This window comes from Nycticebus coucang, chromosome 7, assembly GCF_027406575.1.
Source record: "Nycticebus coucang isolate mNycCou1 chromosome 7, mNycCou1.pri, whole genome shotgun sequence".
Classification (NCBI taxonomy): Eukaryota; Metazoa; Chordata; class Mammalia; order Primates; family Lorisidae; genus Nycticebus; species Nycticebus coucang.
Window position 1 is genome coordinate 85,880,763 of NC_069786.1, and position 25,915 is coordinate 85,906,677.

At 34.1% G+C, this 25,915-nt stretch overlaps 1 protein-coding gene across 2 annotated transcripts in view; it reads right to left on the minus strand.

Moving 5' to 3' along the window:
• COL5A2 (collagen type V alpha 2 chain) overlaps window positions 1-25,915 on the minus strand; it is a 245,639-nt gene that overhangs the window by 17,763 nt on the left and 201,961 nt on the right. For both annotated transcript variants that reach the window (XM_053597828.1, XM_053597827.1), the window contains 29 exons: window positions 25,646-25,699; window positions 24,653-24,706; window positions 23,401-23,445; window positions 22,844-22,897; window positions 20,653-20,697; window positions 18,040-18,093; window positions 15,950-16,048; window positions 15,398-15,442; window positions 15,194-15,292; window positions 13,956-14,009; window positions 13,621-13,728; window positions 12,330-12,383; window positions 11,685-11,783; window positions 11,141-11,194; window positions 10,365-10,463; window positions 10,203-10,256; window positions 10,051-10,104; window positions 9,024-9,077; window positions 8,239-8,292; window positions 6,376-6,420; window positions 5,960-6,058; window positions 4,888-4,995; window positions 4,570-4,623; window positions 1,903-1,956; window positions 1,637-1,690; window positions 1,298-1,351; window positions 781-888; window positions 611-664; window positions 17-70 (listed from right to left, as the gene is read on the minus strand). In XM_053597828.1, the coding sequence (XP_053453803.1) occupies window positions 17-70; window positions 611-664; window positions 781-888; window positions 1,298-1,351; window positions 1,637-1,690; window positions 1,903-1,956; window positions 4,570-4,623; window positions 4,888-4,995; window positions 5,960-6,058; window positions 6,376-6,420; window positions 8,239-8,292; window positions 9,024-9,077; window positions 10,051-10,104; window positions 10,203-10,256; window positions 10,365-10,463; window positions 11,141-11,194; window positions 11,685-11,783; window positions 12,330-12,383; window positions 13,621-13,728; window positions 13,956-14,009; window positions 15,194-15,292; window positions 15,398-15,442; window positions 15,950-16,048; window positions 18,040-18,093; window positions 20,653-20,697; window positions 22,844-22,897; window positions 23,401-23,445; window positions 24,653-24,706; window positions 25,646-25,699 (1,917 nt within the window). The remainder of the gene's footprint in view (window positions 1-16; window positions 71-610; window positions 665-780; window positions 889-1,297; window positions 1,352-1,636; window positions 1,691-1,902; window positions 1,957-4,569; window positions 4,624-4,887; window positions 4,996-5,959; window positions 6,059-6,375; window positions 6,421-8,238; window positions 8,293-9,023; window positions 9,078-10,050; window positions 10,105-10,202; window positions 10,257-10,364; window positions 10,464-11,140; window positions 11,195-11,684; window positions 11,784-12,329; window positions 12,384-13,620; window positions 13,729-13,955; window positions 14,010-15,193; window positions 15,293-15,397; window positions 15,443-15,949; window positions 16,049-18,039; window positions 18,094-20,652; window positions 20,698-22,843; window positions 22,898-23,400; window positions 23,446-24,652; window positions 24,707-25,645; window positions 25,700-25,915) is intronic.

Genomic DNA, 25,915 nt, shown 5'->3' on the forward strand with positions numbered 1-25,915 from the left:
AACCAAGTTGACTTACAGTAGGGCCTGGAGGTCCAACTCTGCCAGCAGAACCAGGAAATCCTGTAGCACCCTAAAATATAGCATATAAGTAATTTTTAAATAATATGAATAAGTTAACATATATATTCCTGAAATATATCTTTTCATGAGAAGTCTTAGGCCTTTAGATTCCTTTCCATGTTGTGACCAATACATTTTTTCATCTTATGCACACATGTATTTTTGGAAGTGAGTCTAGATTAATTAGTAACGACACTATTTTTATCGTTACACTTTTCATTTATCTTGAACAAATACAAGTAGGGCTAGAATCACAGTAATATTTTAAATAATCAAATTATATACAGTTTTTTCACACTATTCATTCATCCCTTCACAAAGATAATATATTTATTTGTATCGCATATGAGACAGCTGAGTCTCCAAAATTACAAAACTAATTTTAACTCAAATCTCTATGTAAGGTAAGGGCCCTTTGAATTATGGTATAGTTGATACAAGCAATAATTTTTTGTTACAGCTCAGATGAAGATTACCTTTTACATGAAGAGGAAGTACTAAATATCTGCAACTAGTTGTACATAATTCTCAGAATATCAAACCAACTTACAGGTGGACCCTGAGTTCCTCGGCCACCTTTTAGTCCAGGGACACCGTTAGGACCCTACGTGAAAAAACAAACAAACAGAAGACCACTATAGTAAAGCAAAATAGGCAGAATATACACCCCAAACTTCAGGCACTAGACTCAAGTTAAACCTTTCTTCTTTTTTAACTTACATGAGGGCCAGGGGATCCTGCCAGCCCTTGTGGACCAGGAGAACCAGCATCGCCCTTCTGTCCTGGCTCTCCAGGTTCACCTTTCACTCCAGGCTGCCCATCAGGACCCTATATGCAGTTGAACAAACAAGTAACTGACTGTATGACCTACAGGCAAAGTGTTTCATAGTAATGATTATTAACATATCAATTAATCATATATTATGAAATGGTGCTTTGTAATCAGTATTAAAGTATAGTTGAAAAAAGTGCCCTAAGGAGATCTTTGAAGAAAGCCTGAACAATAGGCTATCCCACCGTATTTTTATCATAACAAATAATTTTATAAACTCAAATAATACAAACATCAATTTTGGTGCCAGCCTGTGAAAAATGCATTGAAAATGAGAAAACCATAAACTTTCTAGAATAATTAATATACCTTCAAAACATAAGACAATGATAATTAACCCATTAGCCTTATCACTGTAACAAAAGGAGTGTTCATTTATGAATGAGGAAAATTTGAAAGTTATACCTGGGGTCCAGCAAACCCAACAGCCCCAGTTGGGCCATTTTCACCACGAGCACCCTACGAGAAGACAAACATTACTGTAATCTTCATTCATTATTCTAAACACAACAGTATTTTACAATATAATTATATAAATTTGGCACAATTTAACATCTAGAAAGAAATTACACATATTACTTGAGGAAGATCCTCAAGGGTGACGCAAACATACAGGTCATAGAATAAAATTCCCAATATCAGACTAGAAAAGAGGCCTCTTGGTTTTGCATAAATATCAAAACAAAATGACTTTTTTTTTTCGCTTAATATCATACTAAAGAACAGCAAAATACTGTCACTTACAGGATTTCCACGGGAGCCAGGAGGGCCAACTAAACCTCGAGGACCAGGTTCACCCTACAAGGCAGATTTTAGGCGGTTATTGTCCAGAGCAGCAGCAAAACACAAAGTAATGGCAAGACACTGGGCACTGGTAGGGGCAGATAGGTGGGGAGAACTCTGAAATGACCTAGCTCAGCTACCATATCTTACAAGAGAAAAACCTTGTGAAAGAGCCAGTATTCAGGCCTCGTGATTTTGAGTGCATAAAATAACAACTTGAGACTTACCTTTTCTCCAGTGGGACCTGCAGGACCTGGGGGCCCCAAGGGACCTGGAAGACCCTGTTAATTAATAGAACATGGCCATATGAGGGGAAAAGGTGTACAGGGATCTTTATGCATAAGAAAAAAATAAATACACAAAAAGGAAGGGCTATTTTGTCTTAGCTCAGCTGTCTAAAAATTGTTATCGATTGTAAATTATATAATCTGTATCTTTTCAAGATTTTCCTATCTAGTCTCAAAGCATTTCCACCAGGTTTCTCTATAGAATGCTTTGCTTTCTTCATCAACTCAACAAACTCATGCATACATAACTATCTTCAAACACCAGTGATCAATTAATGCTATTCTTCCACAATGATTCTTTCTCAGCTTATTTAATTTTGCTAATATTGATTTTGCAATTACATCATAGATTGAAAAGGAGCTTTCTTCTTTTGTGTAAAATACTTTATTCTTAAATTATAATAGCAAAATTACATGCTATTATTATAATAGCATACTGTTTGCTAAAGCATCTCCCTCCCTCCTTCCCTCCTTCCCTTCCTTTCTTCCTTCCCTCCTCCCTCCCTCCTCCTTTCTCTCTCTCTCTCTCTCTCTCTCTCTCTCTGCCCGTCCCCTCCCCTCTCTCTCATTTATTTATTTTGGAAACTGGATAGTGTTACTCTACTGCCCTGATTCAAGTACAGCAGCTATGGTCACATGCCTGTAAAAGAATTTAGCTGGGATACAGGCATGAGCCACTGAAACGGACTTAGTTTTCTTCACTCTTTTGAGATGAAAAGGAATGTCACCACTCAGCTAGATTAATGGGGTTCATTACACTTGTAGGAAAGAGACCACATGGGGACATTATCTGGCTTTTGACAGGCAGTCATCATCTATAACTGCTAGACTAGACTGGAGTCCTTTCTAAAACAAGTTCTCTGTCTGATGTTTATGTATTGCCTCTTCATACGCAGCCCAAACATTCTCTCCTCATTTATTTTCTGTTTGTATTACTGAAGAAACCCAAGACACAAAAATAACTTTTTCATTTTACACTTTTGACAAGAACCTGAGAAAACTGTATTCTTACATCCTCTGGATCTGTAGTAGAACAATATTCTTCCAATATTTTACTTAAGATGCTTTCTTAAAGGATTTGATTAAATATAAAAAGCACTTCATTATTTCTATTCACAGAAATTTCACACAGAGAAAACATGGTGCTCATTTTTTCCCTTAGTTCAAGATTATAGTAAATGCTCTGTTTTGTTTCTTTCTTTCCTGAACATTGACCTCATTAAAAATAGTCATTGCTTACATCCTGATGTGATTATGCCACATTTTCAAAGTTAGTTCATAGACACGTTAGGTATGTATTTCGGATTTCCCCTTAAAATAAGCCGTACATTCCTCCTTCAGACAGTGCTACACTACTTACTAAATACTCCAGAACATTCATAATGAAAAGTAAAAAATATATACAAGATGCCACATTTTCAAAGTTAGTTCATAGACACGTTAGGTATGTATTTCGGATTTCCCCTTAAAATAAGCCGTACATTTCTCCTTCAGACAGTGCTACACTACTTACTAAATACTCCAGAACATTCATAATGAAAAGTAAAAAATATATACAAGATAGAACATTTTTGAAATCAAACATTAGATTTAAAAGGCAAGAGATATAAGAGATATTTTTTGGTCTACAATTTGCTAAACTAAGCAGTTCACACTTAATTTAACTTTTCATAAAAGATAGAAAATGTTAGTGACTTCTAAGATAAAATTTTCCTATACATTTCACTGTATTTTCTTAATCAAACGCTAATGTAACCAACATATTAACAATGTCTCGATGTGATCTCGAATATATAGTACAACTGTTATTGCCAGGGCACAACGAGACCGCTGAGAGCCAAACCATGACATACTGAGACAGAAATTTTTCATCAAATATCAAGCACTAGTTCAGAAAATGTTAACTATTCGATTAATTGCTATGATGAATCACTTCTACATGAGAAAATCATTGATATTGGAAAATAAATCGTCCTTCTAGTCTACTGTTCTTTGCATTGTAAATGTAAAAACCTTCTAATTTTGAAGACCTAAAGCTTGTTAAATATTTGTTTAGGATGTGACATTAAACAAAGTTTTGGGTTGACCATCCTTTTTCACATTCACCTTATCAAACTCTTTATTGGTAAAGGCATTAATGATGATGAACTGTACAGTAAGTTTCTCACCCCGAGCTCCAATATACTGAGAAACACTTATCACAATTTGGGTGATTCTCTAAAGCTCCACTGACCTGTGCTGGCATGAAATCTAGACCAGCTTATGAGATCAACATTTTAATAGGAAAAATAATGAAATATGAAACTAAAAAGTAAAGAAAGATGACGAGGGACCTCACCCCCTTAAAGAACCTATCTCATATGCCCAATAAATGTGTTGTTTTATTTTGGCCTCCTGCTAATGACTTTCGTTCTTACTCTTTCTAATTCAGGGTAAATATAATGAGTATCCATGGTGGATGAACATCAAATCTCAAATGTCATCATTCTCCAAATCCTGACCACCAAGAAAATGTGATCCGCTTTATTTTGAAAAATTCAGGCAAATTCATAAGATAATATAATAATATTGGTTTCCAGTAACTGAAAAAGAAATGCTTTTACTTACTCTAGCACCATCATTTCCAGCTGTACCTTCAGCGCCTTTCTCTCCTATGCCGCCCTGGGAATACACACAAAGTACCACTTATTCAACCAATTGTCTCTTTCTCACATTTTACACAGATGCTTCATGAGGGCAAAGTCATAGTTGTCATGCTCATAGCTGTACCCCTTTGAGTGCAGAACAAGGTCAGACATTGTGCATTTCCTCAAAAATTATTCATTAAAAGAACCAAAGAATGACTTGCAGCTTGGGATGGTGGAAATAAAAGCTTGCTGAGAAAAATCTCTAAATAGATGAACTGAAAAAATAAATCAGACTTACTCTGTCACCCTTGGGGCCAGGAGTTCCTGCAATTCCTCGTTCTCCCGGCATTCCTTGAAGACCTGGTGGGCCTGTGTCTCCAGGGGTCCCAGATGGACCTGGACTGCCCTGAAATGAACAAATACTGAGTGACCCTACCAATGTATTAAGATTGAACCACAACAAAATTTGCTGTTCTAGTGGGTTGAAAAATGTTGAACACCAGCAATTTCACATATTTGGACTTAATGCTCATTTTTTGCATTTGGGAAAGTTATTTCTGAGTTGATTTTTTTAAATAAAAGCAGGTTCGCTTTGTGATTGTTGCTTTGTTTTCAACGTTTCCCTTTAGAGAAAACTGAGTAGCTATTCAAAGAAAAGACAAGAGGTCCCTCTTTGTCCTCTTTGTTGGCAACATCTTAGGAAAATCTAATAAAGAAAGAAGACATTGCACTTAGAGAAATATTTATTCTGCCTTTAATAAATCTGTGATGTTAAGCTGGTTTTCAGGATCATTTGGTGACTAAATTTAAGTAGGTCTTATCAATCGCTTGACCCTGGAGATGGTAAAAGATCTCATGTTATGTGATCATGAAAAATTCTATAACTTTGGTTTATACCGAAGTTGCACACATTATCTTCTACCAATCACAAAATGGTACTCAAAAGGAAAGGGTACTGATTGCTGCCTACATATTTCGTGTATGCAGTAAGCAGAATTATGGAACCTGAGACAAAGAAAATGAAGCATATGATTAGGGAAACCTCCTAACAAATTATGCAATTTTCTATTTCTTGCCTCTGCTTATTCAAGGAAGCCATTAATAAAATTAACATAAATATGAGGACTGTGTTTGCATATAAGAATGTATCATCATGTGTGCCCACAGCACAATCCCTATCACAAAGAAGAGCATTTTCTTTTTAACTAACTCTTTAGTCATAAGAAAAACCCTAGTAAGTGCTCCTTAAATATTTGTTGAAGAAGAAAATCACCTTGCAAAAATAAGATAAACCGATTCTAGTACCCTCATGTGCAGCTGCATAGTTATTCTGGAGCATTTTAAAACACTGAGATCACTACCATACTTACCTTTGGACCATCAGGACCGTGCCCTCCAGCCATTCCCTTCTCACCAGGGAGTCCAGTTATTCCTGGTTCTCCTCTTTCCCCAGGATTTCCTCGTTCTCCCTAGCACAACAGTGGAATGTAAAAAAATCTTAATAGTTGATCTAAAAATGAGTTTAAAATATTTCTTCAAAATGGCTTCTATTGGGGGAAAATTTAGGAATAAGCCATTATTTTCGATTTTCTAATTTAATGATAAAAAACAAACTTGAAGCAAGGATATGCTAGTTTCACAGCACAAAATATTTTTCAGAAGACTGATTTTTGTATCTGATACAAGAATTTAATGCTCAAAATAAGTCTGAGTTTAAGATAAAAGATTCCCTTTCAAACTGAACTCTGGGGGAAACAAAATTATTCACAAAAGAAAAAATACTTACTCTAGGTCCTAATGGGCCAACTGCTCCAGGATCTCCAGGCACACCCTATAAATACATGTTTGTTTTTTTTAACAAAACAAAAGCTTTGAGCCAGCTCTCAAGCATTTAATAGAAATTTTTCCATATCATATATCTAATTTCTTTTAATGCAACCTTAGAAAGTTGAATTAGTTCACAATATTGAAGAAAGAAAAATATGCATACTTTTATAAATGACAGAATATCACATACATTGGATGAAAACATTTTTCTATAAAATATTAAAAATATATATTAAATATAAAAATATTATACTTGAATTTTTTGGCAATGAGAACATGAAGATACTATCTCACAAAGATTATGCATTTGTTTTTTAAGAGACAAAGATACATGCTAAATGCAAATAGAGAAAAATGACAAAAAAGCAATGAGGAAAAAATAAATAAATTTTTAAAAAAGCAGTTAGGAGCTTATCCTTTAAATAGAATTATGAAACTAATTCATGGCTTTCATATGAAATCTATAACCCAGTTATAACCTAAGAATATGGGGAAGGGGGAGAGGGAGGGGAGGGAGGGGGGAGGATGGGCAGAGGAAGGATGATTGGTGGGATTACAACTGTGGTGCATCTTAAAAAAAAAAAAAAAAAGAGGAAAGCAATATGTAATACTTGAGCCAAGCAACAAGAGCATTTTAAACTTCTTAAACAAAAGTTTTTAAAAGCTTAAAAAAAATTGAACCAATTTGATTTTATTTAATTTGGTAAATCTTCCTTGAGGCTATAATATGGAAAAAGCATTCTACTAGGAATTATGGTCATGTGTCCAAAAGTTTCAGTTTGTTTTTAACTAAAGAAAAGGTTAACATTTTAAAACTTTTCTCTCTGATAAAGATGATAATTTTATCAAGTAGGCCACTAATCATATCCTCTGAAATTGATTGCCCTTACTATGACATGATCTTCCTAAAACCCATATCTGATCATATTATTCCCTCCTTATAAGCCCTCATTACATTTCCATTACTCTAATGATGAAGGACAAATTACACTTAAATTAAGACCTTCTGTGATCTGGCTCATGAATCACCCCTCCAGCCTTACTTCTACCCTCCTCCATTCTTCTGATTTAGTAACTTTTTTTCAGTGCCTTAAATTGAACGCCTTTGCACCTGTTATTTCCCGTTCTTATTTTTCATCTTTTCTCCCCCACCTTTAACATCATTTATCCCTCAGATCTCATACAAGATATTAATTTGGGAAATTTCTCCCAAACCCCCTAAGTCTAAAATTGGAGCAGCTTTTATGTTTCCGTACACATAGTGCCTCCCCTATCACAGCATTTAGAATACACTACTATCAAAACTATCTTTTATATTCTCTGTCTCCTACTCCACTATAACAGAAGGGCAAGGTCCAGATCCATTTTCTTCATCCAATTAAGGCAAGTACTTAGTAGAGCCAACTACAAGCAGTACTCAGCAAATATTTACTGATTAAGAAGGCAAATGAATCACACAAAGGAAAATAGATAAATTGAGGTGCCAGTAAAATGACAGAAATGAAATGGTTACTATCTGTTCATAGCACTTTATATAAACTCCACTAAAACTCTAGTTATGGAAATGATTAAGAACATAGTCTTGGGAAGACCTGGATTCAAATCGTTTCAGCTTTATGACTTTGGGAAAGTTATCTGTGTGCCTCATTTTCCTCCTCTGTAAAAACAGAGGTAATAAGAATACATAGTAGTACATAGGGTTGTTCTGAGAATTCGAAGAGAAAATGTATGTAAAGAAAAACTGAACAGGGCCTCACATAGAAAAAAGGTATTATGACGCAGCAATTTGTAGTGTTGCTATTATGAGTATTTAAACACTTACCTGATCACCTGGCTTTCCACCTTCGCCAGGAGGCCCTGGAGGACCAGGAAGCCCCTAAAACAAAAGAAAATAAATTTGTGAATCTATGAAAGTTTAATAGACAACCTGTATTAATTGTTCACATTTTATAATCCACGGAGTTTTCATAACTATATCTTTAAGCAAAATATTTTGTTCAGAAATATTTTTCAAAAACTACTTCTAACAAAACACAGCCAGTACTCAATTTATAGGATTAGATGTTCGCTTGCACACCATTTAGCACCACCAACAAAAAAAAGCTTAGCAAAACAAAAAGCTTTTCATATTTGTAAGTTTTTATGGCTCTGAGAACAATATTTTAGATCGCTAGAGTATTAAAGTCAGTCCTAAAAGCTCTTTTCACAAATTGATTGTCCTTGTTAATAAAAAATGTACATATCAATATATGTAGAAAAATCATGAAAACTTGCTCAATTAAAATTTTTAGTCACTATGTCAGTAAAACTAGATTAAACTAGATTTTGTTGGGATATCAGAAAAATTTTATTCCTGATACCATTTTTTAAATTACTCTTTGTTATTTATTTTGTTAATACTTTGGGGTTTATCAGCTTTTAGCTAAGTTCATTCTTTTTCTTTGAATAAAAACATTTGATTTTTATCCAAATGAGTTTATCCTATCTTAGCAAAACAGGAATTATTTTTGAAAATTGTAGAATTTCACATTGGACCATAGCTTTTTAAGTTTTAGAAAACCATTTTCGTTAATGGATGAAGAAATGGGTAACTGAATTGGTGCATACCTGAAAGCCAGTGGGGCCTGGAGGTCCCTGTTCTCCTCTTTCTCCAGCTAGACCCTGAGCCATGAAGGAAAGAAAATCATGAACGCTGCCGGCGCCAGGAGGCAAAGCTACTAACACATATGTCTCTATTTTGTGTTTATATGAACCACTAGAAGAATTGGTGTTCCCTTATGTTTCTTCTAATCACACATTTTTCACTTTAGTCAGGAAATAAACTGGTATTAAAAGTATTATGACTTTTAATTATTATTTGAAGTATTATTTGAAGTCTTTGTGATACTTTCTAAAGCCAACAAAGCAACAGAGAAGCTGTATTTATTTTTTGATCCAAACATAAAATGTCCACAGTCAACAGTAAAATTATGGGGAAATTGAATATATTGAATGAATATGAAAAGCCCATTTTAAAAGGTGATATTTATATTTCAGTTTATTTCTAAGAATGATTAATCAAAACTTCAAAACCAGAATGACGAAAAAATAGCAAAACTACAATGAATCCCCAACAATAATAAAAAAAAAAGAAAGAGAGAAATAGCAAAACTAATAGTTTAGAAAGATATTTAAACTGGCCCACAACAAAACTAATAAATAAGCCAAAATATTTTGATAAATACTTAATTCTAAAATCCTGGGATGAAAATATAAGCTGCTCAAAAATGGCTTAAATAAAATTTTATAAGATACCTTATTAGAAGAAAGGTATAATTCAGTATTTAAACATTTTAAATTAAAATATTCATATAATATTTGCTCGTCAGAAATTACTTTCCTCAGTTGATGATTTCTTCAACTGTGAGGTGTAAAGACAACAAGGAAGCCTTTCTCATCAGACTTTTAAAGAAGTTTAAAAAGAAAAGAACATTCATCATATTTAAAAGACAGAAGACAGCATATCACAGGAATCAAAAGAAATCCTGATCCTAGACAATTTTATTCACTTCCCTGGAAACTTATTCATAAGTAAATGGCCAATATCATTGAAAACGGCAGTGTACAGATGCATTCTGGGTTAACAATCACCTACCGGAGGACCCACAGGACCAGAAGGACCAACTTCACCATCTTTTCCTGGAGCTCCCTAGAATCACACAGAGATAATTTGTGAGGTGAGTCCGTGTGGGAGAATGTGCATAGTTTCATATACATTTCTAACTTTAGTATAAAAAGTGTTTTTACCCTTTGCCCAGGAACACCAGCATTTCCTGCTTCACCAGGTTTCCCAGGGTCACCCTAGGGAATAAAATAAGCCACTCTAAAATTCAGTCAATTTGGTAAAATCACACCTTCTCCAAAGAAGGATTACGATGAGATGTCAAAAAAATTATACACTGTACTCACACTGCTACCCTTGGGGCCCGGAAGACCCATACTCCCAGGCTGCCCTCTTATGCCTATGGACCCCGGAGGACCCGGACGGCCATCCTCTCCAGGAGCACCCTGCAGAATTGACGGGAGCCATGTAAGTTTTTCCTAAATATCTAAATTGTCACTTGCCTTTCGGACAATAAGAAGTTACATAAATTTTAAATTCCCCTATTTTTTATCTTAATGAATTAAACTGGTAGAATGGTTTTTAAAAAACCACTGAAGCATTTTAAGTATTGACAACAGAGATTTTATTCTTCTAGACATAAGCCTAATCTTCACATCTACTGACATTCTCTTATTATAGGAAAAACATTTCTCACTTCTTTCATTTATCTGGTTTGTGGTAATGAAAATTCAGAATTTCTATGTTAAATTTCATTTTAAGGCAAGATCTTAGAATATATAAACTGTTTACATTCATTCCCGTTTATCTCTTAAACATATACAATTGGAAGGATATCAAGAAAGGATAATATTGCACATAGACAAAGTTCACCAATAATTCTAACTTTTTAGCTGATGTCGGGAAAGCAACTTAAATCTTAAACATTTACCTTAATAAATCTTGATCTATACTTTGGTCAGTGTGGAAATACACAGACACTAAGAATTTGCTTCCAGGAGGCAATTTAAATATGTGAGCATGATCAGCATCCACACAGTAATATTAACCTCAAATAAATACCATTCACATACATGTCTATTAAAAATATTAATGGTTGTGGACATTTGTTTAAATTACTTACCAAAGGTCCAAGTTTTCCTTCTGGACCTTGAACACCAGGATTTCCTGTCAAACCCTAAAAATGAAAAGTGACTGTCAGTTTACTGCTGACCTGCAATTGAAGTAAATATTTTAAGGAGTAAACATAGCATTGCATTTTTGATAACCTACTAGAAGGGCAATCTCATACTTCAAATAAATTTTCAAATGATGTTTTGCTAAAATAATATTTATTAGAAATTCTCTGCCCAAAGCCAAACCAGTTGTCTGTTAGCAAGAAGGAAAAATTATAAAGATTGACAAACAGGATTTATTTCTAATGCCAAATGGTAAAGTGATTAATACAGATTCCTTTAAGGTAGACCAGAAGTTACTGTGCTTTCTATACAAGACAAAAAGCAATCAGTATTTCAAAAAATAATAAATCAAGTCAAAGGCGTAAAAACAAAGAAATTTTCCAAATTGATAAAGTGAACAAAATTTAAAAAGAAACAAAGCAAGCTTCCAAGGAATGCCCAGGAGCCTTTCTCCTGGGCTGCTGTGGCAAACCACTGCTGTGTTCTTACCCGAGCGCCTGGAAGCCCGGGTTCACCCAGTCGCCCTGGGTCCCCCTGGCCTCCTTTAGGTCCTGAAGAACCTACAGGACCCCGCTCTCCTTGAGCACCCTAGACCAAAACAAAGTAGGTGTCAGAAAAGTTTCCAGGGGAAAAAAAAGCAATCATAAGTAAAATTATAGTTTTACAAATTGGGGCCCTTACTATAACATACAAATATTTTGTCAAAGAAGTAATAAGACTTCTTTCAAAACTATGTCACTGCACATTTCGTTCTAATTTGGACTCCTTGTATAACAGTAGTGTTTAATCATTAACTAATAAAAGTTGTGTTTAGAGCCTGACTCTAATAATTCAGATTTTTGAAAAGCAAGAATGTTAAAAAAAAGTCCAAATTTTCAACTACAGGAAATATATGTGTATGTGTGTGTGTGTCACTAAAAAGTCTGAAGAAAAGTCTCTTATTCATCCAACTATTGTCTTTATGCAGAAATTACATGAGAGGGGTTTGGGGTTAGGCCTGACATCTGTGTCCATTTCCTTTCTGGATCTGGACCCAAGTGAGCCACAGTTAGATCACAACAATCACCATGTTGGAAAATGGCATCTTTGGGAGCACCGCCCACATGAGTATCAACATTGTTGGGGTAACCTCACCTTTGGTCCAGGTAAACCATCAGAGCCTGGAAAACCACGATTGCCAGGAGGACCCTACAAATGACCAAAATATGGCTCTTATTTGTTGATATTTTTACAATATATAATAAATAGTTCATTTTTATTTTTAGTACTATAAAGTTTTAGGAGCTGTGATTATATGGAAAAAAACAGAATGTATAGATTTAAATGTTGAAGATTATTTAAGTACTAAACCAAATAATTCTTCGAATTAAGAAATATATAACAATTCATTGTAAAATTAAATATAGAGAAAAACTGATATCTAAGAGGCAAAGGTACCATTTAAAGCAACCCAAATGTCAATAGTAACATGCATTAATGTCATCTTGTATGTGGAGCTCTCTGCATTCCCTAAAGCTCTGCACCTACGTGAGATTATTGCTCTGCCTGTCGGACCTGCTTCACTGTACTCCAACCACAGCTACATGGTCTGATCTTTAAAACACCCTAGTTCAGCGATGTGCAACTTTTTTTTGTTCTTGCTGCACATTGGAAGAATAGGAGTTGTATTGGGCCACACAGTAAATACACAAACACTAAAGTTGATGAGCAAAGAAGAAAAGGTCCATGAATACTTTTAGGGACATCCTGATATCCAACACTTTGATAAGCCAAAAAAGTTCTCAGAAAATCAGCAGGCCACAATGATGACAATCCTTTCAGATCTCTTGGCTTTGCATTTGCTTTTTCCTCTGCTAAGAATATTCTTTGTCCTAATTTCTCTGGCTGATAATCTTCATCTTCAGGACTCAGCAATAATTATGTCTTTTCAAAGGATCTGTTCCCTAACCCCTTACTCTTAACATTTCACTACTGTCTTATAGCCATAGTTACTCTCTAACATGTCACCCTATTATTTTAATGTATGCAGTCTTTTAACTTACTAAATACTAAATGTATACAACTTATTAAAATGTACACAATGTATAAAAGTACTTTTTATTAACCTATTGACTTGATAATTCTTTATCCACCTACTAAACCGTCATTTAGCAGGACTGGGACCACAGACTTCCTGTTAACTGACGCATCCCAAGCACAAGTAGCTAGTATTGGCCTAGAGCAGGGATTTGGTCAATATTAGTGGAATTAATGAATGATGGATGATTAGACAGTTGGTATTTTTTATTTGAAAATAAGTCTACTGAGATGTACAAGGCACCTGAAAGCATTTCACTTAACTGCTCTCGTTTTTCTCACTATCCCTAAACTTACACATGTAATTCCTTTACAATTGTAAAAATACATTTTATTGTTCAAATTTTACCCTTTCTCCCACTGGGCCTGGAGGACCAACTGTGCCTGGGTCACCTCGGGGACCTCTTTTGCCTTCTTCTCCAGGTGGGCCTATGGGACCCTGAATACCATGAGGCCCCTATCAAAAAAAGAAAAACAGCTATCAGGAATTTATCATCCAGCAAATGAGTTATTATCGGAAAACTTATTTAATGAAGTAAGTCACAAAATTTAAAGTGCATTAAATAGACTATTTTCACCCCAAGCTATTATAATTTTCATTGTTATTACTTTAAAACATGAGTATTTTTGACTGTATTCTTCTAGACAATTATGTTCTTATCATTAAAAAAAATGAAGGCTTACTGGTTCCCCTTTTGGGCCGGCTTCTCCTTTGAAACCTGGAACTCCTGGATCACCCTAAAATAAAAATATTGATAGTTCTAAGAACCAGGACATTTAACCAGTTCAACATGCTGCAATTAATTCTAGGGAATAGGCCTTAAAATTTTTCTACTGCTGAATCTGTATTGAATCAGTAGTATAATTATTTTTAAAAGTTTTTCAAATCTTGTAAAGTGTGTAAATTTTTATAAAATTCAGTATAATTTGGTAGTGGTTTATTTTACAGTGGTCTTTATTTTAGAACTGCATTTTTGTCATGTGTAACAGAATAATTAAAATTATTCAGTAATTCAAATTTCATAATTAAAATTAGAACTAACAATGACAACAGCTATAGATAAGTCTACTTAGTTTGTATTTTAGGATATAGACGTGTATTTGTGTTCTATTTATTTGGAATGTGGCAACTTCAAAGAGGGCATTTCACATGTAGAGTGTTTGGTGCAGTTTATATGTGTATCTTTAAACACCAATTGTAGTTTATGTTGCTGGAATCAGATTACTAAACTCAGAAAATGGTAAAATAAAATGCAATATATCAGCAACACTAATGTTTTAAGAAACGTAAGTGCCAGCACTTAAAAAGAATTTATCAGTATAACCACATTGCTTGGGACAGAATCTAAAGTATTTGTTTAAATATTTATTTTTATGTATCAAGCTAAAACCTATATAAGCATAACTTCTCGATGTGTTTATATCTTCTGAGCTTAACAAAATATTTTTTCAATAAATAATTCATTTTAAAATATGGAAAAATTCGATTACCAATATAATGGAATCACTCAAGAATAACTCTCAAGAAATAGCTGTTGAACCCATTTTTAGCCAAATTGTTATTAAAAATCTCTATTAAACCTCCATATTCCTTCAGACTGGGTTGCCAAACAGTTCCATAACATTTTTTATTAAACCATTCATAAAATCCTATGAGATGGACCATAAAGTTATGATTTTATTATTTTGAATAAAAGAATACTAAAATTTAACAAAATGTAATACTGTTCCACTTATGAGTTTAAAAATCTAAATTACTCATTAACATTTAGCCTTCATTTTACAAGGTTTCCAATCTTTACTTCCCTCATTTGGTTAAGCCACATTATCTATGTTTCATTGCATCACATTCCATGTCATTATTCCAGGCACTCTTAGTTGGATTATACTAAAAGGGTGATAATTGTTTCAAAGGACATTACCGGTTGGCCTCGAATTCCCTGAGGTCCAGTGCTACCCTGAGGTCCTGGAGATCCAGGGGGCCCTGCTGAGCCAGGAGGACCAGAGGTACCCGGAGAGCCCTATCAGACGGCAAGAGTGAGAGAGACAGGTAGCAGCGTAGGGTAAATGAGAATCACTCGAATTTCACATAATTCAAATGAAGGAAGAAAATTGTAGTTACTTACCATGGGACCTTTGGCACCAGGTGTACCATCAGTTCCCATTGCACCCTAAAAGGTACATGAAAAGCTTATGAAATATTAAGCCGTATGTAGGCACATGTGAGATAGTATTTAGACGTTCATTCATATTCCAAGAGGAGGCAGAAAAATTGCAAAAAAAAAACCCACTACCAGTATTCCATAAGTATCATTTTTGACTAAATTCCTTTTATATAAAGTCGACAATACTTCAAGAGTTGACAAGGGAAATGTGCTTTGTCCTAATTTGTAAGCAACCTTTGGGAATTCAAAGAGAACACAGCAAATGTTACATTTGAAAATGCCTAGGTAAGTGGACTTAACATGTTCCCAACCATAGAAATGATAAATATATGAGGTAACAGATATTCTAAATACCCTGCCTTTATTATTATGCATCCTGTGCATGTAACAGAATAGTATGTGCACTCCATAAATATGTACAAATACTATCAATAAAAATAGGTTGTTTTTCTTCAGGTGTTTTAAAAATTGTCCAGCTTTCTGGGCTAATTATTAGATATGCTAGAAACTTACAGGAAGACCAGAAGAGCCAACTGGACCCGGTGGTCCAGTTTCACCTCTCTGCCCCTGAGGACCTTCAGGGCCTCGTGCCCCAGTAGGACCTGCTTCTCCCTAAAGGGAATGTTAATTTAAGAAAAATAAAAGAGTGGCATTGTACAAAGTTATTGCTTATTTGGAATTTTGATTTTAAACCCAAATCTTAAGGCACCAAGAGCATGAACAGGTTTACCATGGATGTGTGCCTAACCTACCTGAAGGAGCAGACTCACTTCCCACCCCCTTCTTACTTGACGATGTTGGAGGTCTCTTCATTAGGAATGTTTTCCATACCCCAATCCTATACATCCATCAGGATTAGCTTCATTTACCCTTCCTCTGAACTTCTACAAAATCTTGAATTATTTTTTATAACATTGATGAAAATTTTTAGTTATCAGCTATTTACTATTTAAGATAACTTAGTTCATACGAAAAACTAGAAATAGCCCTAATTCAGGAACCACCAAGTAACTCAAAGAATACAAATAATACAGAGATTCTTATCCCTGCATAGCTTACTTGTCATATGTTCTTAGATAAGAAAACATTCATGTTTTTCAAGCCTACTTCCGTATAAATATCAGAAGTAGACTATTTAAACAGCATAAACCAAAGGAGAGAAGAAAATTGAATAGACCCCCACTACTTCCAGGAGTTGTTTCTGTTTAATGTATATCTAAATGTTTCAAGTGTATAAATGTACTACATAATTGAAGCTTCATGCCATTAGTAAGGGATAACCCAAATTATAGCCAAATTATTTACAGATATTTCTTAACCAAATATCACCTATATTATGCTGCGTAATTCAGATAATAGTTGTCCAAATGCGTGAGACTCACTATAAAAAAAGTCTATGTAAAATTTCATGCCATCATTACAGAACAAGATATTATTTCCTTGCTATATAAACAATACAGCAAAACATGTTTCAGACCGTAAGACATGATTCTAATTGTAAAAATTCAATTCTAGGAGTTGCCTATGGCTCAAAGGAGTACGGCCCCGGCCCCATATGCAGAGGTGGTGGGTTCAAACCCAGCCCCGGCCAAAAAAAAAAAAAAAATTCAATTCCAATTCAAAAAAAATTTAAGAACGCATGTATTTAGCAAACTGGAAAGCTCCTTGGCTATAAGTAACCAGGTGGAGTTGTTTCTACGTTTAAATCCAATTTGAATAGCACTCATAATAAGAAGCATAAATCTATAGGGCATCAGGCATTATGCTAAAGTTTTACACAGATTGTCTCACATAATCCCCAACAAAATTCTACAAGAAAACAAAGGCTTGGATGGACAAGATGACACCCCATGGCCACGGTCATTTTTGTATAGCTAAATCTTGTTGAGTAAATTCCTTCTTTAAGAGGAAGAAATTATGGCCAAAGGGAAAGTGGGTATGAAAAGTAATCAAACATGTGTTGCTTAACATTTAAATATAGTGTTTTAAGTATATTCGCTGGTTTAGCTAATATAATCTTAATTTCTTCCTACTGTCATTCCCAAAGTACTGAGAAAAATCTCAAATTGTGATTCACTACACATGTCAAATTATCCCAAAAGAATACTTTAATCCATTCCCACACGACAGCCAAATACCCTCCCTGCCCATTCCTTTAATGGGGTAGGGGTGGGGTGCAGACTGATGGTAAGCATCGTGTGAAAGAAAAGTCTTTGGACAACCTCTGACTTATTTTAATGTTCTATTATTTAGAAAATTCTAGTGCTTACTACTCCTATCACTCTATCCAAGAACGGGTTCCAATCCAGTGTAAAGCTCTTGTTATCTTGTAGCTGTTTCAATGGTGTCAAGATTCCTAACATAACAGATTCTTTGATGTTACAGTTGTATAAATATAAATAACTATGCTTTAATTATCTCTTATATAGTTAATTTCATTTTTTCATTTCTTTTTCTCCCTATCACAGTGGACAATAAGTATACCCTAGAGTCTTTCTTTAGTTAACGGTTAATTTCCTTACTTTTCAATTAATGTAATATTGGTCTGCACTTCGGGACTCATACAGTCAAGCAGAGTTAAATAGCATATATTAAAATCTTACCTTCATTCCAGGATTTCCTGGAAAACCAGCAGAGCCAGGTATCCCAAGAGGGCCCTAATGAAACAAACGATAAAATTAATCAGACGTGTATTTTATTAGTATTTAATTATGTTATGTTTGGTCTTTGGCATAATTTTGTATTTTGACACATATGTAGAAATAATCCACTTTGTACTATAAAATCACAAAGATAATAGAGCAATTTTATCATCACTACCTTCCAACGTTAATCTAAAGTAGAGCTTAAAGACAAATCCAGTGGTATTAAACATGAGCATTGGCTAATCAATTGTAGCATACAAGATTCAGTCAGTGACATACACAAATTGTTTGAAAACAATTGCCTTTTAAAAGGTGTATTATGTTTTAACCAAGTAAAAAAGACATCGTTTCTAGAAAGTTGTATTATACTGTATACCAAAATCTACTGCTTCATTCTATAAAAATGATGTTTAAGAACTACCTAAATATTTAAGAGAGTTTTTTTTTTTTCAGGCATTAATCAGTGGATATTTACACTATCCTACATTTGAGAAAGCATATGTAAAGTTTGTAACACTCATTTAAAGGCTAGATTTAAAAGAAATGAATGGAACAGGAATTCTATTCTCAGTTACGCTGGTTCTGAGGATTGTATCTTAGTTCCTCCAGTTTTGAATTAATAAGTCCTTTCCGAGTATACTTGTTTTTTTTATCCTATATTGGGCTTCCTTCTCATGGGGGAAAAAGGGAGAAAAGATCATTGGGGAAAATAATTTCAGTTACTATAATTATGTTCTACTTTTGGCATGTGGAAAAACTAAAAGCTTTAATTTTTTACTTTTGTATTGTTTCAGTTGGCTCATGTCAATCACGAATATTCTCCACCCCACCACCCCCGTAAGATTTTCTTTCCATGGTGTTTTCTTAGCCCAATATACTTGGTGGACATGACACAACTTTTGCTGTTTCAACAAGATAAAATTTTTCCACTATTTTTTGGGGAGCATTTCCACCACCATCTTTGTGCTCAATCGTTACAAAATTCAAATGACAAAAACATGGCTATGGAAAACATTTTATAAATACATTTGTGTATTTATAAAACACTACTTTTTTGTTTCATGCAACAGTTATCAACATAGATGCTGTGAAATCACCTGTAAACCTTTAAAAAATACTGATTTCTGAGTTCACCTCTAGAGATTATGTTTTCAGTTGATTTGGGTATCAATATTTTTAAAAGCAACAGCCCAAGTCAAGAGCCACTGTTTCATGAGTAACACATAAAGTTTACTAGATGACGCCTACGCTATTTAGTATGTACATTTTACTAGGAACCAGTTACAATCATATATGGAATAATTTCTTCTATATATCTTTATATTTTCTTTTTGAAAATCAGGGCACTATTAAAGTTGCATAATTTGATATGGAAAGCACATGTATAGATCAATTGCTTTACAGCTCAGAAAATAAGTAACCTATGCCTTTAGTCTATTTTAATATATTTATTTTGTTTAGCTTGCGCAGATATAATTTAAGTAACCTTGACAAAATAATAGTAGAGACTTTGATTTATGCCACTGGCTATAACTATAATCTACTTTATCTTCACAGTTCTTTTAGGACCCTTTATGTCTTTGGGTAACCCATCAATTAATGAGCAACAATTGCTGTTACACATGTGGGAGAACTAATGCAAGTCAGGGAAAGAGAAAAGGGGTAATACGTTAGCAAGAAATCAAACTGAAAAATTTTGCATTTGTTTATAATCTACTACCAGTAGCTAAACAAATGTTCAGATTTTTATACTCAAATGTGAGTTAAAGGCTTATACATATAATTTACGGGGATAACCTATGAAATAGTATAACATTGTCTGGAGCAAAATACATTGTCAATACTGGGCACAAAAAAGCACAGTGTACAAAAACATCACAACCTGAGAAACCATTGTTTCTCATTCCATGTTACACTTCTATTCTGGAGGCTTCATTTATTGCCTATATATTAAAAATGCCCAAATCTATATTTGCAATTCAAATTTCTACCCAGAGCTCCATTCTGGAATATCCTATCACAAAATTGAACTCATTTCTTCCCATTCTAAACTCAAACCCAGAAGTAAGAACCTATTTTTGTTTCTGTATTTCCAATTTCAGATAAATTATGACACCCACCAAACTCCTTTAACCAGAAATCTACTCGGCCACATCCATTAGAGTTTCCTAGCTCATTAATACACAACCTGTCTCCACTGCCACTGTGATAACTTTAGTTTAGGTCTTTATAATTTTTAATTATTCCCATTTTAGGTAATCATCTTTCAAGACTTGGTTTGAAACCTACTCCTTTTTAAGACTTCTTTGATCTCCATCTTCCATTGGGTTTAGGCACCTCCTCTTCTTTATTCCCAGACCCCCAGTTGTATTCTATACTGTAGCAATTAGCAATAATATTAACTATCTTAATTCATTTATCTTTCAATAGAACACTTTTAAACAACAAGTAATGGCTTTTTATCAGATTTTTAGTCAAATGCCTATAAGTGCTCTGTAAATGTTTATGAATGTACAAATGAAAGAACAAATAAATTAATTAATTAATTAATATGAAACTAATACAGCTCACCATTGGTCCAGGTTTTCCTGGCATACCATGTGCACCTCGTTGTCCCTAATTAGAACAAAGAAAGGCAAAATAGAGTAAGATTACCTTTCATACCTTATGTTCCCATAATTCATCAGTTTTATAAAAAATTCCTATGTTAAAATTTGAATAATAATATCAAGGTTAACTGACAACAATCTTCATTTGGTTAATGGGAATAAAAATACACATTTGCACAAAATTGTTAAGGTAGTAACAAACACATCCATCCTTAGATCAATAAGAAATAAAAATGTAACAGATTAAATTATTCTTCTTACTTTAATGTATCACCTGCTATAGTCTGAGCTCAGAGACAATGAAAATTCAAACACCTCAATTTTCTTAACAGCCAGATTAAGACAGAGGAGGAAAGTCTTCCTTATAAAAACAAAGAAAAAATAAAATATACACCTATAGAAATTAAACTGGTGGTGAATTCTGTGCGTTCCACCCAGATATCACTTTGAGACTGAAGTATTCATTTTATTAGTTCGAAGTATCATCTATTGATGGAATTCCTGATCTCACAGTTAAGACCTCCAGGAATATTCCTCAGCTAAAAGGAGATAGGTTTCCCAAAGTTGTACACCTTCTCTAGCCATTGCAGGGTACAGAAGACTGGCCTTATTTTAATATTTTAAATTTTTAAATTATGGGTAAATAATAATTGTATATATTCATAGGGTATGTGTGATGTTTTGATACAGACTTACAATGTGTATTAATCAATCACCTCAAACAAGTTATGGTATACTTTAAAATAACTAATAAATATACTAACTAATAAAAGTATACTATGGTATACTTTAAAATAACTAATAAATATACTAAATAAAACACTTTAAAATAACTAATAAAAGAGTGAAATTGGAAAGTTTCTAACATAAATTGTCCCTTGTTTAAGACAAATCTGAAGAGACAACCCAGCTCTATAGTTCCCCTGAGATTGACTGAGGTCTCTGTTGTAATTGAAACACAATTCAGTTTCTCCCTCAGGCAAACTGTGCTCCTTTCATTTATTCCTTCAGAAATGTAGTTTCTAAGAGCATTCCCTAGTACATTCCCTGTACTGTATATAAGTCACTGCTCTGAGGCTGTTTCCTAAGAAACCTGATCTAAGACTCCAGGAGATGTGGCGTCGGAAGTAATACAAGAAAACAGACTCTAAAATGGAATTTTTAAGCTGGGTTCTCTACTGGTCAGATGGTGACAGATGGGGCATGGAAGATGGCGTATGGATCACCCTTGGCGTGCTGTGGTGGTACATGGTGAATACTGCCTCCAACGGTGAACTAAGATGCTGTAAGGAAATGGGCCAGGAATGCACTATCTCAGGAATTCGAGAGGAAACAGCAATTACAAAGTTGATGAAATTGCCTGGGTATTGTAGAGTGCATCTACTGGGAAAAACATTGAAAGGCTGAAGGAGAATAATCACCAAGGTAAGGCTCCTTAGCAACATGTTAAAAGATTCTTATCTCCTGCAATCGGAGAAAAGAAAAAGCTGAATATCCCGACGGGTACTGAATGATAAGTGTATGTAAGAGCTCTTGAGAAGGTTGAATTTTCAAACCTAGAAAGTCTGTTATGTTATGGTCAGAGTCCTGAATTGTTCAAGAACACAATCAGCTGCCAAGGGCATTTCTCATTCTATACAATTAAATCAAAGATAGATAATTAGGAAGCTCAGTTCTTTCAAAAGGGTATACTCATAGTCTCCACTTTTTAGTATTATGATGAATAAAATGCTTGGAAAATTGATTGGCATATAATAGTACTTGATACATGTTTTCTATTCTTATCATTGTTAGTAATATTCCAAATTCCATGTTTTTCTGTGGACTATATTATTTTCTTAATTTTTGTATTAAAATAAGCAGGCAACAAAATGTACCGTGGTTATATCAGATGTTAACATTAAAGTCAGGAGAGGAGCATATAAAAACGTTTTCTACTATATTTTCAACTTTTCTATAAACCTAAATTTATTCCAAAATAAATTTTAGAAGTAGGTGATTGATGCTGTCAATCTCCACACTTGATCTTTGCCAAAAGGCTAAGAAGTGATAGCACTTTTAATCTCATTTAAAAGGCATATTAAGTAAAGCAAATCTGAAAAAGGATTTAAAATACACATCTCGGCGGTATAAATAAAAGCAGGTATACTCACTGGAGCACCCTGTGGGCCAAGTCTCCCTCTCTCTCCCGGCATTCCCCTTGGACCCTATAGATGAGAGGAAAACAATCTCTTGAAGTATCTAATTTGAAGGATAGGTAGTTTGACTATACAATTTAATCCAATTGAAACTCAATATAATTGGTCACTAAGCAGTAGTATTTCTAGGGAAATTTTGCATTTAAAAAACTATCCACCTATGAAGATACCATCTTCATCTCTACCATCTACCATCTCTAACAAAAATAAATTTCCTTTAACCTAGTTCTAATAGTATGAAATTGCAATAATACTGAGTTGATCACTGAACATAAAAAAAGAATAAGGACATTCAACAGTTAGTAAAAACAATAAAATACAGAAATCCTTTTTTCTTTACATGGGCTCAATTCTCTTGGTATCCTGTCTATTCACTAGTCATCAAGATTATTTCACCAGCTAACATGTATTCTCCATGTCTTTTTCTTTTTCATTTAAACATTCTTTTAATAAAATTTAAAAGGCAAAGAAATATAATCTTAGAAATACGAGAAAAGGAAATTGATGCATACCAGAGGGCCCATAGCACCCATTGGACCAGTAGGGCCAGCTTCACCCTAAAGCAAAAATCAGACAACATTACAGTAGGAGAAACCAACAACCGATACAAATATCACTTTGTTCCACATGTGTATAATTTTAAAGGCGCGTTATCAGAGGACATATGAAAGGTGTAATATCAATGAAGGATCTCAGAATTTTACCTTATTGTCTTTTCCCAAAATGCAATAAAAATTTAGTTTCTATAGAAATAAGTATAATATAAAATTGGGGATTTAAACAAGATTGATAGAAACTATCATAACTAGCCATAATAATTAGTATTAAGTACTTATATGTCTATGTCTGATATGTCTCAAATAGACTTTACAAAGCTAAAATTGGCCATAATGTTGTCTTAAGATCCATTATAGGAGACTTAGAAATAAAACCTTTAATGTCAAATATTTTTCCACATTTATACTTCATGATACTTCCCACTGAAAATTCCTCTATACTTCCTTGATGTTTTATCTCTTTCTAGGAACATAAATAAATGTTGAGAAAAAACAATGTCCAAAAGGTTTTAGTATTAAAAGGTAATACATAACAGTACTAATGAACTATCTAAACCACTCTGATATTTTCATTTTTATTCATTTATTTATTTAAAGACAAAGTCTCATTCCCTTGCCTTGGGTAGAGTGCTGTGGCGTCATCATAGCTCATAGCCACCTCAAACTATTGGGCTTAAGAGACCATCTTACCTTAGCCTCCCGAGTAGGTGGGACTAGACAGGCATGTGCCACCATGCCTGGCTAATTTATTTATTTTTTTTTTTAGTAGAAATTGGGTCTCACTTTTGCTCAGGGTGGTCTCAAACTCCTGAGCTCAAGCAATCCACCTACCTCAGCCTCCCAGAGTGCTAGGATTATAGCATGAGCCACTGTGCCTGCACTGCTCTGATATTTTTAATGAAAATAAGATAATATCTTTTAAAAGATGAATTCATAGTGCCATCTTCATTTAAAGATAATATCTATCCTACATTGGCAGAACCCAAGGCCATGGTGGTGATTCTTGGTGGCATAGTAAGGTCACGTCACCTCGCCTGGTAAAGCTATTGCCACTCATCTATGAAAAATTACACTATTTACCTAACCATTCATTTATTTATACCCCTCTTTCCTCCAAAATTATTTAAGGGAGTTCTGAAAAATGTATAGGCACTTGAAGGAGGTCAAAATGCTATAGTGAGGTTTCATTGAGGTACTATACGATTACCTTGGAACCAAGTGCTCCAACTTCACCTTTAGGGCCGTCAAGACCTTTGTGTCCCTGAGAAGAAAAATATAAACTTGAACTTGCGTCTTCTTTTATCAATTCTCAAATAAATACAAGGAGCACCAAAAATAAGCTCATGGAAAATGCCTTATGAAGAGAAATCTCAAATTCAAAGTTGTTGCTCAAAATATTTTTAAATTCTCAACCTTTTGGGAAGATTTATTCAGAGAAAATTAAAGAAAGGTTCTCACTTTTAAATAACATTTTGATTTGCAATGTTGTCATATTTCAAATATTTGTGACTTCACAGAAATTCAATCTATAGCTACAAATTAAAAAACTTCTAGTAGCTTTAAAGGAAACAAATAGTAATAGAGTTCACATAGTTATAAAATAGGGTGATATTCACAATATTTGCAACTAGTATGGCAACAACTATACTAATCAGAAGCCGAGCTACTCAAAACAGAGGCTAGAGTACACCGATGAACACTGTCGCTTTCTGATAGATATACATACAGATTCTGTGTATGCGCACAATGTACAATAATTCCATGTTAATTATCTTCAGCTATTAAAAAAAATTCTATTACCTTTCACATGTGGATGGACTCGGCCCCTTCTGCACCTAATTGCTGTCTACTTGTATCATGTCACTCATTCCACTAGACAATAATTGCCTGTTTTCTCATCTGTATCCCTTACTAACCTGAAGCTGTAGGCCAGAAACTTTTCTCATTCATTACCATATCCTCTTTTGTAGCACAGTATCTGGCACATAGTAATAACTTATAATAACTTCTTTATAGAATCAAATTATATTCAAAGGAAATCTAAAAAGACACTGTGATTTCAGTAACTACAGGTAACTACTGCAATCACAGCCAATTTGACAACTGACAAATGGAACTGTACACATCTTAGAGGTAACACTCAGAGGACCCTGCTCAGTAGACCACAGTATATAAGAGGATGACAATGGATTGAACTTACTCGGTGACCCTTCAGGCCTGGAAGACCAGGAGCCCCAGGAAAACCTCGAGCTCCCTAGGGGGAAAAATTAGATAAGGCATTTTATAGTCATTAAGGTTAATATTTTTTTTTCCCCAAAAATAAATACTATACAGTTTTCTATTCACATACTAAAGAAGGTTATCAAGCGATATAGTTTTGTCTGTCAAAATACACCAGGGTGATCAGAACATGTCAAAGTACACATGCTGTTAGAAACAGAAAAATGAATTATATGAAGATACAGATTAA